At 43.6% G+C, this 14,468-nt stretch overlaps 1 protein-coding gene across 1 annotated transcript in view; it reads left to right on the forward strand.

Annotated features, from left to right (window-relative positions):
* The window catches only part of COL19A1 (collagen type XIX alpha 1 chain), a 946,027-nt gene that overhangs the window by 777,954 nt on the left and 153,605 nt on the right, over positions 1-14,468 (forward strand). Inside the window, exons 39-41 of the mRNA XM_030199003.1 lie at positions 879-923; positions 2,816-2,869; positions 7,492-7,536. Coding sequence (XP_030054863.1) covers positions 879-923; positions 2,816-2,869; positions 7,492-7,536 — 144 coding nt within the window. The remainder of the gene's footprint in view (positions 1-878; positions 924-2,815; positions 2,870-7,491; positions 7,537-14,468) is intronic.

The raw sequence follows: 14,468 nt of genomic DNA on the forward strand, positions 1-14,468 counted from the left end.
TTCCATGTTCATGTTCATTTCATTCCACGATATTAGCACTGCAAAAATAATCACCATTGAGTCTCCATTCAGTAAAGGCAGTGTACCTAGTTTTAAATAAACATAAACCATTGTTTCCTTGAGTGGTGGTTTTTAAAATCAAGTTTCCTAGTCTGACACAAGCATTTACAACTTGACTCTTAGCAGTAGTACTGCAAGACCACTACTTGGGTTTGACCAGCACCATTTTGATGCCAGAGCCTTTGGGGCAAAAGTGATTGGGGATTGCTTCTGTAACACTCCCTCCCCCTCCTCATTAGATACCTGGAATAGCCCTCCTGGAATAGCCCCTGTATGTGCTAGAGTGGGGGTCTTGTAATGGAGGGGTTAACCTGGGGAAGGAATAGATGGCAGGGAACTAGGGGTGGTGAGGATCTGCCAGGGGAAACTGGGAGGGGAGAGGGGACTTGATTGTTTTATGCCTCTTTAAGGTCTGATGCTCCTGTGAAAGTAAAATAATGCCAGCTCAAAGCTGGTATTACTTTCCAGGAATAATGTAGGTTGTGAGATAGAATGTAAGTTGTGTTATTTATTTAACGTGAGAGTTACTAACCTACAGTACTGAGATGTGCAAATTTGTGACTTCCGTTGTAAATTAAGCGGCAATAAAATATGATATTTTGCTGCAGCTTAATAATTACCCCTCTCAATTGTGAATCAGACTTGTATATCTTCAAAATTTACTTCTTAGTCAATTCTTCATTTAAATTCAAACTTGATCACTAGAAGCAAATACTGTCAACATTGATTGTGATATTTTTTTTCTTTTTCTGTCAATATCATGATATAAATATATTTGTTTAAAAAATACATGGGCATTTTTTAATATCCATCTGCAGGGTATCCAAGGACTACCAGGACTCCCTGGTCCTTCTGGACCTCACGTAAGTATTTTGCCTTATTGAACGAATTCCAATTCATATCAGTGGAGTTGTTCAAAGTAAATACAGTGTGGCCTATATTCGAAAGGAGCTACTGGCAGCCATTAATCATAAAACTCCTTGTCACTGATTTCAAAGTCACTATGGGGGCAATTCTATAAGCTAGATGCTAACATTTATTTGTGTGTAATGCGTGTAAATGTTTAGAATCCTAGCGTATACACATATATGTGCACACATACCCAACTTGTGGTAAAATAACCTGACTTAAGAGTAGCCCACATTAATATATTCCTCCCTAACCCCCAGATTCTATATAAGGTGCAACGAGTAGCACGTTTTAAACTGTGTGTGCGGCCAATTTATACAAGCTACTCAATTGGGTAACGAGCTAATTAGTGATGATAATTGGCCGATAACAACCAAATATGATCACTAATTGGCAATAATTGTAATTTACGCATGATTCTTTTTAGGCGTATTCTAAAAAGAGGCACATGTAAATTCCAGCACTCGTAGGTGAAAAGGGGTGCAGCCATTGGAGGCATGTTGGCGTGTAAGGGGTGTAAATCACATTTATGCATGTTGTAGCACATTGAGGGGGATGTGCATACATTTAGTCACAGGCATTTACACCAGTGTGCCTACATTTTGGACACCATATAAAGACTCTGGCCCTAAATGTCTACTTCAATACTGTTACTACTTGACTAACTCAATGTGGTCTAAAATTGAATCTCACGAAATCAAAAGCCATGTGGGTCTCATAATGTGTCCCTCTTCCCTCATTCAACCTAATGTTGATGGACACAGAGCAGATAAATATGGCTGTGCAGTTTATGTAGTAAGTTCTATTTTGCTACTTTTATGTTTGGCATTCCTGGAGGGGCATATTTGGTCAGGGAATAAACTGCAAACATATCGAATTTTCAAATTTACAGATTTAATTTCTCCCTAATTACTCCAGCTACAGAAATATGAGGGACAAATCACCTAGCTAATTTCTGTTTGAAAATTCTTTCAAGATAAGAACATAAGAACCTAACATAAAAGTAGCCATACTAGGCCAGACCAATGGTCCACCTAGCCCAGTATCTTATTTCCCAAACAGTGGCCAAGCCAGGTCACAAGTACCTGGCAGAAACCCAAATCGTGGCAACAATCCATACTACAAATCCCAGGGCAAGCAGTTGCTTCTCATGTCTGTCTCAATAGCAGACCATGGACTTTTCCTCCATGCATTCCTATGGGCGTCTCTAATGTTTAGCGCTCACCCAATTTTAGCGCATGCTAAAAACATGAGTGTGCCTTAGTACAAGACCCCCTAAGCTTGCAAGTAAACCAGCTTCATCCTTGTGCCACTCATCGACCAAATTACTGAAAACAACAGTGAGAGCAATGTGTGAAATACATTTATTTCCATTCTACTGTGATCATCTAACATCCTCTAACTCTTGTATGATGCTTTAAAGAAGAATTGTACATTCTTATGTTCATTTTGTAAGAAATGGATTGTTGATATGTTTCTGGCTACTTAGTGGAAACCAAAATAAGTGATAATGATCTCTGAAAGAACAGTTTTTGTAAAGCAAGTATTTTTGCAGGGTTTAGTGAAAAATATATAAATTTCCATTAAAGCGACAAAATCAATTTCTTAATGATATCCACATAACTGTGACTTAAGGTGAGAAAGTAACTGCAAGTTCTACTTTATTATCTTCTTCATGGTTATCTGAAGGCTACAGCTCTTTTAACTGACAAAGTAAATGCTTTCCAATGAATCTTAATTAGGTCAGAATGACCTCAAAAACTCCTCATTTTCACATCTAAATTGTAGTTCAAAAGTTTATTATTCTAGTATATGCTTTTAATCCAAGTCATTCTTATGTCCACAGGGACCAATGGGAAGAACTGGACATCCAGGACCAATGGGATCAAAAGGAGAAAAGGTGCAGAGATTTATTAAATACACTGGTGGTTACCGGATACTGGGTTTTATAAGAATGCAAGACTAAAGATTTTTATGTTTATGTACTGCAATTTCTCATTAACAGATCATAGTGTTTTACAAGTTAAAGCTCTCTCTATATATAGAGAGCTTTAACTTATAAAACACTATGATCTGTTAATGAGAAATATTTATATATATATATATCCAATAAAATTATAGGAAAGAGTAAATCATACCAGAGCCAATCAAATAACTTATAAGCTAACAGGTCAACAGCTACAGTAGAGGTTGCCAGTTGCTGACACTAAGGGCCCAATATTCAAAGGGCTTATGCCCATAACTTAGGGGCCCCTTTTATTTAAATGAGTTAAAATTTGTGGCTAAAAGCAGCTTAATTTGGGGATTTTCCCATGTGATAACTGCAAATCTAACATGCCTGTTTTTAACATTTTTATTTCATTTTTATTTTGTAGTTCATATGCTAATGTTGTTATTAGCTTGTGGTATCTGCCTAGAGTTAATGTGGGAGCATTCACCGCCTCCTTTTTGGGAGGGGCTAAGTGTTCCCACATTAACTCTGCATTAGTTGGTTAGATGTGCTAGCTATCTAAAGCATTCATGTCTACTCTCTGCCTATACGATGCCCCCTTCCCAAAAATATTTTTGCAACTTCACTAATGCACAGTGTAGTGTGTAGAAACAGGACAGTTACCACAATTTGCTTTAACTCGTTTGTGCAGTAGCTTATTTTCATGCACTAATTGCATGTTAAGAGCTTAATGCCCTTTAGTAAAAGGGTCCTTAGAGAGTTATACTCATTAATAGGCCTGTTTGAATATTTACTAGGGTTGAGTGCATCATTTTTAACTCAAAATTTCACTAACCTCCTAAATTTAGGATTAAAAAAAAGTGAGTGGCAACAGGGGTGGATTTAAGGAGGGGGGAAAGTTATGAGCTTAGCACTTTTCAGCACTAGCCCCCAGATTCTATATATCGCGCCCAGTGTTCTGCGCCAAAATTCAAGCGTATTCTATAACAATGCATGTAACTTAATTGGCTTACGCTAATCAGCATTGATAACAGCACTTAATGAGCAATAATGAGCACTAATTGGCAATAATTAGAATTTATACGCACAGCTCACTAAGCGTATTCTGTAACGCAGAGCACCTAAATTCTAATGCTTGCAGCCAAAAAGAGGCATGTTTATGGGCAGGGAATTGGGTGTTTCATGGGCATTCCAAAGTTTACGCACACTGTTATAGAATATGTCCCTCTGTGCCTAAATCTACGCACTGGTATTTATGCCATGTTTTCCTTGGTGTAAATGGATGCACGTAGTTCTAGACGCTGTGATATCAACTAAGTAAATTCTATATACCGTGCCTAAATCTAGGTGCCATTTTTAGAATACGCTTAGCTGCTGAAGAAATTTGTTCTGTGCAGATTTTTCAGGCACCATATATAGAATCTGGCCCTAGGCACATAAATTAGGCTCATATTTGTAGGCAAATGAATGGCAGGCCTAAACTTATAAGGATAACTTTTAAGCTCATAAATTAAGATGAATTTTCAGCTGAAAATAGGGCACACATTTAGAAGGTTAACTTATTACCCAATATTCAAAGAAAGCTGAGCTCCTAGATTTATACTCCTAAGATTTTTTTCTGTTAGTTAGATACTGACATCTATATTGTTAGCATACAAAAACTCTGTCTTGTAAAAAAAAATAAACATCTAACATAGATTTTCACAGAAATGTACTCAGAATTTGATGTTAATTTTGGAAAGTGGAAGCTATTCTATTCAAGGGTAAAGAGCACTGAAAGTATGCAGTTCCCACATTAGCTGCTGGTAGACCTAGGGAATCCCCAGATTATTACCTTCATAAAAAGAAAAAGCTTGTTCAAGGGAGTACTACTAGTGGCCCAATGTTAAAGCATTGATCTGAGAACCATAGAAGCCAGGGTTTAATTCCTGCTTCTGCCACTTTCATTTTGTGATTTTGGGCAAGTCACTTTTATCACCCACTGCCTTGGATTGAAAGCAACTGGGGAAGGGACAAATTGAACTAAAACACCTATCACCACCATACAGTACTATATAAATTCATTAGCACTATAAAACGGTATTAATTTTGCCTTCCCGGTATCTTTAACTGTTGATGAAAAGTCGATAAGGTAGTAGCTTAGCAGCAAACATTTTCTGTTTAGCACAGCTGAGTTTAACAAGTCTGGACAAATTCCTGGAGGAAAAATCCTTAAAGTGTTGTTAAGGTAGACCTAGGGAAAGCCACTGCTTATCCCTGGGGGCCAGTAGCATTGAATCTGGCAACTTATTGGGATCCTGCGAGGTACCTATGACCCGTATTGGCCACTGTTGGAATCAGGATGCTAATTAGGCTAGGTGGACCTTTGGTCTGACCCAGTATAGCAATTCTTCTGTTCTAGAGTGGTGGTAACTCATATGTTGAAACCTAGACCCCCCCCCCCACACCCCCACCCTTATTCAATCCAACAAGATTTCCATGAGAATTAGAATCTGCAGTTGTTCAAAATTAGCTGCAAGATGTTTGTTGATGAATATTATGCATTAATTCTTTTTATGCATGTATTATCTTCCATTTCCAGTCTACTGCTGTAGTTCTGTGCATTTGCTGCTTCTACTTAGCTTTTACTTAACATGTTGTAGAATATGTTATAGTGCCAACATAACCTTTTATTGTGACAGGTGTTACAATTTTGTTATATCAATGTAAGAGCTCAACTGTTAAAATAAAAATAATTATTGTTTCTGTAGTAACATAGGGAAATTAATTTAGAAGACTGCACTTCCTACCAGGAAAACCTCCATTTATGCTATAGTTACCTCAGAAACTAGCAAATTTATTGCAAGAGCAGACGGAAAGCCTGTACCTCTACATTACAATCAGTACAATGTTAGCTGCTGATATAGAGGGACATTTTCGATATGACAATCAAATGGTGAAATAAATGTTTATCGGAAAACATCTAAAAAGTGTAAGTCCATAATGGAAGAAAGAACTAAAATGTTTTCTGATTTTCGAAAATACTGGAAAAAAAAGTTTAGAGAGAGGACGCACTGCAAACATCATAGGACGTTAGGAGATAAACGTCTCCACCAATCGGAAATACACTACACATAACGTGCAATGGCGGTACTGGTCCATGCATTGAGAAAACATCCTCAGCAATGGCAAGATGTGTCCTCCACATGCAAAACATGCATACCTCTGCACATGGAGGAGTATTCATGGCATGGGTGAAAAGACAGGTTTAGCTTTGCCCTAGAATCTTTTAAAGCAGGTCTTAATTCTGGGCGTTTTTCTTTCTTCTCCCAGGAAGTAATTTTTCTATCCGTTATTGGCAAAAAAAAAAGTTCATTATGTACCACCACTCATGTCACACCCATGAAACACCCCCTCTGGGAATGTCTTCTTTTTGGCGACTATCGGACTTGGATGTTTTTTGATTGTTTATTTGATTATGCACATTAGACATTTTTCTGCAAGAAATACATATATCTGCCTGGTATGCCATTTTTTTGGACATCCACACATTTTCCAAACTACTTACCATAAATCTTAATGGGAGAATGTCCATGTAGAAGATGGGCAATAGAGAAATTCATGGTTTCCAATGCAAATGAGTGAATTTATTTCTTGTTTTCTTTTTTTCATCTGTTTCATAAAAAATGTTCCCATCAGGGCTGGCTCATCCTATGGACCAGGTGAGGCACTGGTTTAGGGCACCAGTGATAAAGGGTGCCAGAATTCCAGTTTGGTCTACCTTCAAACTCCTAGAGGGATAGATGCTGGACTAGGATTTTGGCACCCTTCATAACCAGCACCTTAAGCCAGTACCTCACCTAGTCCAGCAGGAGGGGTGGGGGACTTGAGAGGTAGGCGAAGATACTAAAACACAGGTGGGTGGTGGGAGTCGAGGGAGAGAACAGATGGCATTTTGGCACCAGTAAAAGAGCATTGCTGCACTTTTTTAAGATTAACCAAAGTTTTTTCTCAAAACCAATTCTCCATTTCTCTTGGTGTCCATTACCATATAGGAATCATTAGATATTTTGCAAACAGATACAGTGTCAAGACTCCTGAGGCAGGCCTCCTTGGCCAAAACACAGTACTGTGTTGAGTCACGTCTTCAGTCACCAATAAAAACTTACTTTGAAATTATGAAGCTGTGTCTGTTCGTCCTTGGATAGCCATAGTCCATGTCCCACTGTTCCTGATGGTTTCTATTCTATAAAATACCTGAACCACATAAATAGAGGATTATCTGGAGATATTCCTCTGTAGCATTTTCACATGATGGAAAGTTAAACAATAAACAGAAGTTGGTGGGACTGGCTCATAGGCTAATAACTTTTGTTCCATGCTCTGTTTCCTTTCGATAATTTCTTGCATACTTTCAAATTTCACAAAACAAAGTCCTTGGTGAATATAGAATAAAGTGAGAATGACTATCGTTACTACAACATGTACACTGATTTCATCATGTATATAATCAAAAGTGAGCATACAAGCCAACAAAGGGACTATTGTTCAGCAAACCAAGGAAACAGTGAATGTTTGTTTTATAATAACAGGGAAACGAAGGAGCTCCTGGCACACCTGGACCACCTGGACCTCCTGTAAGTCTATTGTTTCACATTTCTTGCAGAACTGTAGCATATTTCATATTTGTATAATTACCAGATCATTATGTAGATGTTGTTCAGCTTTATTTTGTATGCATTATTTAATAAGTGCCATCCATGTTTAATGTACTGCATATATAATTAAATTGTAAACCTTTTATTCTAAACTTGTTCTATAATATTGTTTTGGTGGTGGTTAGAGTATGGATCAGATTCATCAATACAGAGATGTGTAGAGCAAGGGGCCACATTGTAGAGTTCTATTGAGGAAAAGGCAGGGGACATGAAAGAATGTACTTTTACTGAGAGGGTGGTTAACCAAAACGTGACAGGATTTAAGAATGCTTGGGATAGACACACAGAACGTTGTAAAGGTCACATGATAGGAAATAGGAAGAAGACAAGGGGATCCTAGGAAGGGAGCGATGTAGAGGTTGAGGTTCAGAAAACAGGGTTGACAGGACAGATAGGGCTATGGGAGTGGAGAGAAGATGGTTATCTTTTCTAGAATCTTTCTTGCCTCACAATTCTATTACCATCCCAACCCCCAGCCATATCTCCATCTGCCTTTCACTCCTCTATTTATCTTTCCTCTACACATTTTTTTCTATCTTCTGTTCAGTTCTCTTCATCTAATCTAGTTTGTCTCACCCTTTTATCTGCAATTTCCCCTTTCATTTTTCATCTTTTTCCCATCACACCAATGTTATTCTATCTTCCTTCCATTCTCATCTTAACTCTGTCATTCCTTTTCATGTTTTTCTGACTCATCCCATATCTCAATGAGCACTGCAGGCTGAAAGCACAAAGCACGAAAGTACATGTTCCCAGCTTCTACTTCTCATGCTTCCTTTTTTAGCCATAAGGAGTAGGTGAGAAGTGGCTATAGAAAAGGATAATAATGTGTGATACTGTATCTCCATGCTTCTAGTCAGGAGCAGCCCTATCATTAGGCCAATTGAGGCAGGGGCCTCAGGCGGAACTTTTAAGGAGTGGCTTCTTGCCACTGGCAAGCTGGCCAGCCTAGTGGCAGCATCCCTCACTTACTCCTGGACTGGCATCTCTCCTTCTCTCCCCCATTTCCCTCCCCCACCAGTTGCAGTATGGCATCTCCCCCATTCCTTCCTCAATCCCCTATCTCTGAGGAGTCAGAAAGGCAGACCATAGTAGAAAGAGGAGGTCGGTGCTGGCGGCAGGGCAGCGTATGGGAATCAATGCTGCTGCTGCCAACTTTTGGAAAATAAAGAAGATAGACTCAGGGAAGGAAGGGGGGAACTGCCGGACAGTTGGGGAGGGGGAGTGGGGGAGTGGTGGGTGAGAGAGAAAGTGTGTAGGGAGAGATGTTGGACTCGTGGGGGGGGGGGCAGCTAGAAAGAAGGGAGAGATGTCAGATGGGGATGAGGTAATGGAAGGGAAGGGAAGAAGGGGGACATGTCAGATTTAGGGGAGAGGGCAGAAAAAAGAGAGATGGGCGAGGAGGGTGGAGGAAGAAGGGGGAGAGAGAAAAATGTAAGGAGAAATGTCACCGGGGAGGGAAGCAGAAGGGGGAGATGGGAAAAAGGATGGGGATGGGGTTGGAAGAGGGATGGGGAGAGATGGAAGGGAGAGCATAAGGGGGAAGGAAAGATGGACTGGGAGGGCAGAGGGAGAGATGGACTAGGGGAGGGAGAGATGTCAGACTAAGGGGAGGGGCAGGAGGGAGAGAGGAGCAAAAGGATGGGGTGGAAGGGGGATGGGGAGAGATGAATTCAGGGAGAGTAGAAGGGGGAAGGAGAGACAGACAGTGGAGGACAGAGGGAGAAATGGAGAGTGGAAGGGAGGGAGATATCAAAATTGGAGGGCAGAAGAGAGGGAAGGAGAGATGTCATAATTGGGGGGATGGAAGGGGGAAGACGTCTGACAGGAGGAGGGGGCAGAAGGGCAGGAGGGAGAGATGTTGGGCTTGGGGGGAGGGAAGGTGGGAGGGAGAGATCAAGCTTCAAGTGTGTGGGGGAGAGAAAGAGGGAGGAGATGTTGGGTTACAAGAGTAGAGCAAGAGATAGGGAAAGTTGCTGCTAGAAATGGTGGATCTATTTGGGAGAGGCCATAGGAGGGTTGGCAAGGAGACAAGTAACAGCAGAACAGTGAATGTGGTAATGGGGAACAGATCCTATATAATAATTCTCACCTCCAACGTTCTGACTTGCTGCCTGGGACCGTGGCTCATTCCGAGTTGGTCTGCTAGGCTCCGTAGATCAGGCTGACATCACCGTAGCCATTATGATGTCAATTTCAGAACCTGGGGGGAAAAAAAACATGCCTCACAGCTGATCCATGTCCAGAGGAGGATGGCTGGACATTGGGTGGCTGGAGGGGGGCAGGGGAGAGAGGAGGGTCGCTGGACATGGGTGGCTGGAGGGGGGCAGGGGAGAGAGGAGGGTTGCTGGACATGGGTGGCTGCAGGGGGGGCAGGGGAGAGAGGAGGGTCGCTGGATATGGGTGGCAGGAGGGGGGCAGGGGATAGAGGAGGTTTGCTGGACATGGGTGGCTGCAGTGGGCGCAGGGGGAGAGGAGGGTTACTGGACATGGGTGGCTGCAGGGGGAGAGGAGGGTCGCTGGACATGGGTGGCTGCAGGGGAGCAGAGGAAAACCTTGCTAGCGCCCGTTTCATTTGTGTCAGAAACAGGCCTTTTTTACTAGTGAAAAGTAAAAGGGAATAGGAGGATGGGAAAGAGAAGGAGATATAAAGTTAATAAATAGATGAAAAGTGAAAAGGATTTGAGTAAGAGGATGAAATTTGAGTGGATAGAGGCAGAAAAGAAAAAAGAGGAGAGAGCTTTAAGAGAGATCAATATGTCAGATAAGTGTAAGGGACAGGAACAAGACAGGAAGAGAGAAAATAAATACTACTAACTAGCATTTCTAAAGCGCTACTAGGGTTACGCAGCGCTGTACAATTTAGACATAGAAGGACGGTCCCTGCTCAAAGAGCTTACAATCTAAAAGACAAGAGAACAATCTAAAGACAAGTGAACAATCTAGAGGACGAGTGAACAGTTAATCTGATAGAGTGGATAGATAGGGGCATTCTGTCTATCTAGAGCGGTTAGGTGCTGAAGGCAGCATAGAAGAGGTGAGTTTTAAGCAGAGATTTGAAGATGGGTAGGGAGGGGGCATGGCGTATGGGTAAAGGAAGATTGTTCCAGGCATAGGGTGAAGCAAGGCAGAATGAGCGGAGCCTGGAGTTGGCAGTGGTGGAGAAGGGTACTGAGAGAAGGGCTTTGTCCTGTGAGCGGAGGTTACGGGCGGGAACATAGGGGGAGATGAGGGTGGAGAGGTAGTGAGGAGCCGCAGACTGAGTGCACTTGTAGGTAAGGAGGAGGAGCTTGAATTGTATGCGATATCTGATTGGAAGCCAATGAAGTGACTTGAGGAGAGGGGTGATATGAGTATATCGGTTTTGGCGGAATATAAGACGTGCAGCAGCGTACTGAACTGATTGAAGGGGGAATAGATGGCTGAGTGGGAGGCCGGTGAGGAGTAAGTTGCAGTAATCAAGGCGAGAGGTAATGAGAGCGTGGACGAGAGTTCTGGTGGTGTGCTCAGAGAGGAAAGGGCGAATTTTGCTGATGTTGAAGAGGAAGAAGCGACAGGTCTTGGCAGTCTGTTGGATATGCGCAGAGAAGGAGAGGGAGGAGTCAAAGATGACTCCGAGGTTGCGGGCAGATGGGACGGGGAGGATGAGGGTGTTATCAACAGAGATAGAGAGTGGAGGAAGAGGAGAAGTGGGTTTGGGAGGAAAGACGAGGAGCTCGGTCTTGGACATGTTCAGCTTCAGGTGGCGGTTGGACATCCATGCCGCGATGTCGGATAAACAGGCCGATACCTTGGCCTGGGTCACCGCGGTGATGTCAGGTGTGGAGAGGTATAGCTGAGTGTCATCGGCATAAAGATGATACTGGAAACCATGAGACGAGATCAGCGAGCCCAGGGAAGAGGTGTAGATTGAGAAGAGAAGGGGTCCAAGGACAGATCCCTGGGGAACTCCAACACATAATGGGATGGGAGTGGAGGAAGATCCATGGGAGTGTACCCTGAAGGTGCGGTGGGAGAGATAAGAGGAGAACCAGGAGAGGACAGGGCCTTGGAATCCAAAAGAGGATAACGTGGCAAGAAGTAAATCATGGTTGACAGTGTCAAACGCGGCGGAAAGATCGAGGAGGATGAGGATGGAGTAATGACCTCTGGATTTGGCCAGGAGCAGGTCATTGCAAACTTTAGAGAGTGCTGTTTCTGTCGAGTGCAGGGGGCGAAAACCGGATTGAAGTGGATCGAGGATGTCATGAGAGGAGAGAAAATCAAGGCAGCGGCTGTGAACGGCGCGCTCAAGTAATTTGGAAAGGAAGGGTAAAAGAGAGATGGGGCGGTAGTTAGAGGGGCAGGTAGGGTCAAGTGAAGGTTTTTTTAGGAGAGGTGTGACAACAGCGTGTTTGAAGGTGTCAGGGACAGTTGCCGTGGAGAGAGAGAGGTTGAGGATGCGACAGATGGCGGGGGTGACAGTATGGGAGATAGTGTTGAGTAGGTTGGTGGGGATGGGATCAGAGGAACAGGTGGTGCATTTCGAGGAGGAAAGAAGGCGGGAAGTTTCATCCTCGGTGATCTCAGGAAAGGAGGAGAAGGAGACCTGGGTAGGTTGGTTGAGGGAGAGGGTTAAAGGGTGAAGGGGAGGTGGAGGTTTGGTCGTGAACTCAAGGTTGATCTTTTGCACTTTGTCGCGGAAGTAGTCGGCCAGTGATTGAGGAGAGAGAGAAGGGGGAGTAGGAGCGGGGGGCACTTTTAGGAGGGAGTTAAGGGTGGTGAAGAGACGACGAGGGTTGGAGCTGAGAGAATTGGTCAATTGGGTGTAGTAGTCCTGTTTTGCACGGAATAGGGAGGAGTGGAGGGAGGATAGCATGAATTTGTAGTGGAGGAAGTCTGAAAGGGTACGAGATTTCCTCCAGAGGCGCTCAGCGGATCGGGTGCAGGAGCGAAGGTAACGGATGCAAGGAGTCAGCCAGGGCTGGGGATTGGTGCGCTTTGTGGGACGGGAGATGGATGGCGCGAGGGTGTCCAAAGCAGAGGAGAGAGCGGTATTGTAAGCGGAGACCGCTGTGTCGACAGTTACGAGGGACGTGATGGAGGGGAGGAGATTAGAGATAGTAGATGATAGGGTGGAGGGGTCAATAGCCTGGAGGTTCCTGGAGGTGGTGGTTAAAGTTGGACGGGGTGGGGGGGGGGGAGTGAAGAAGTGTGAATGTGATCAGGTGATGGTCGGAGAGAGGAAGAGCTGAGACGTGGAAATCGGAGGGTGAGCCGGAGGATGAGAGGACGAGGTCAAGACAATGTCCGTCACGGTGAGTAGGGGTGGTGGAGCACAGCTGGAGGTTGAAGGAGGATGTTAGGGTGAGGAACTTAGAAGTATGGGGGTCGGATAGGTCATCAGCATGTACGTTAAAGTCTCCGAGAATGAGGGACGGAGATGAGGGGTCAAGAAAGACAGAGAGCCAAGCATCAAAGTCGGTAAGGAAGGAAGGGAAGGATTTATCCGGGGGGCGGTAAATGACTGCCACTCTGAGTGGTAGCGGGTAAAATAGCCGGATGGAATGGACTTCGAAGGATGGGAAGCAGTGCGATTGCGGTAGGTGGAGGGGTTGGAAACTACAGGAGGGTGATAGTAGTAGCCCAACGCCTCCGCCGCGGCCGATTGGGCGGGGCGTGTGGGAGAAGAGATAGCCTCCATGGCAGAGGGCTGCAACTGAGGCAGAGTCTTCCGGGGAGATCCAGGTTTCGGTTAGGGCGAGCAATTGAAGGGAGCGAGAGATAAAGTACATTGACAGTGGCCACTGGAAACAGAATTAGCAGAAAACAAGAAAGCAGAAAAAGAGAAACTGATGGAAAAACAAAATGCCCAGACACACAAAGGTAGAAAGAGTGTTTTATTTTTAATTTATTAACTGAAATATGTTACCTTTGGGAAATGTGCATCGCAGATGTCTATGTATTGTGTTCAGTACAAAAGGAAATTCATTTGTTTTTGTTTCTCCAGTGTTGCAGTATGTGCTGAGCTTAACTTCGTGGGGTTCCCAGTTCAATTTTTGTCATCATATTTCTATCTCTAATTTGGGATCCCTTGTTCTGTATTAGGTGAGGGTCTTTCTGTGTTTTGTGTGTGACTGAGGTGTGATATTTGTTTGCATATAGTTTTTGTGCTGAGATCTTTAGCAGTCCCACTTGTTCTGTTTTACTTGTAGTAGGCATTTTAGGGCCCAGTGTAATATTTGTGCTACCTATTCATAGGTTATTCCTATGAGAATTCTGCACCACAGTGCAATGCATAATTTGCACAGGATTCTGTACTTGCTTTGCAGAATTCTGCACAGGGAACATAAGGATTCTGATCCCCCTCCCCTTGTCGCACACACCCACAGACTGCTCATACAAATCTCCCCTCCCCCACCTGGCTTACCCTGTTTTCTGAATCATGTAGGGTAAGGAAGAAACAAGTGGCTGTGCATCAGGCCACTTTCTCCTCCTCTGCTGGCCTAGGCCCAACTGCTGTACAGAGTACCACGTGGTTCAAATAAGCAGTGGGCCTAGGCCAGCAGAGGAGGAGGACATGGTCTGAACCATGGCTGCTTGTTTTTTCCTTGTGCCACAGTATTCAGGAGGAAAACACAGTAATGTGAAGGCAAGGAGTGAGAAAGGGTTGGGGTCCAAGGGGAAAAAAAGAACTACAGAGCAGAGAAAGCTGGGGGAAGGGAAGGGTTCATGTTAAATCAGGGTGGGGAGGGTGGAACCTGAAGCTAAGTTGGAGTGAGAAAGAGCTGGGCAAGCTAGAATCTAGAGATCGATATTTCTGATGAAGGAAGAAGTTGGGGTAGTAGTTAGGCCTTATAACTAGAGAAATT

Source organism: Microcaecilia unicolor, chromosome 3 (assembly GCF_901765095.1).
Source record: "Microcaecilia unicolor chromosome 3, aMicUni1.1, whole genome shotgun sequence".
Lineage (NCBI taxonomy): Eukaryota > Metazoa > Chordata > Amphibia > Gymnophiona > Siphonopidae > Microcaecilia > Microcaecilia unicolor.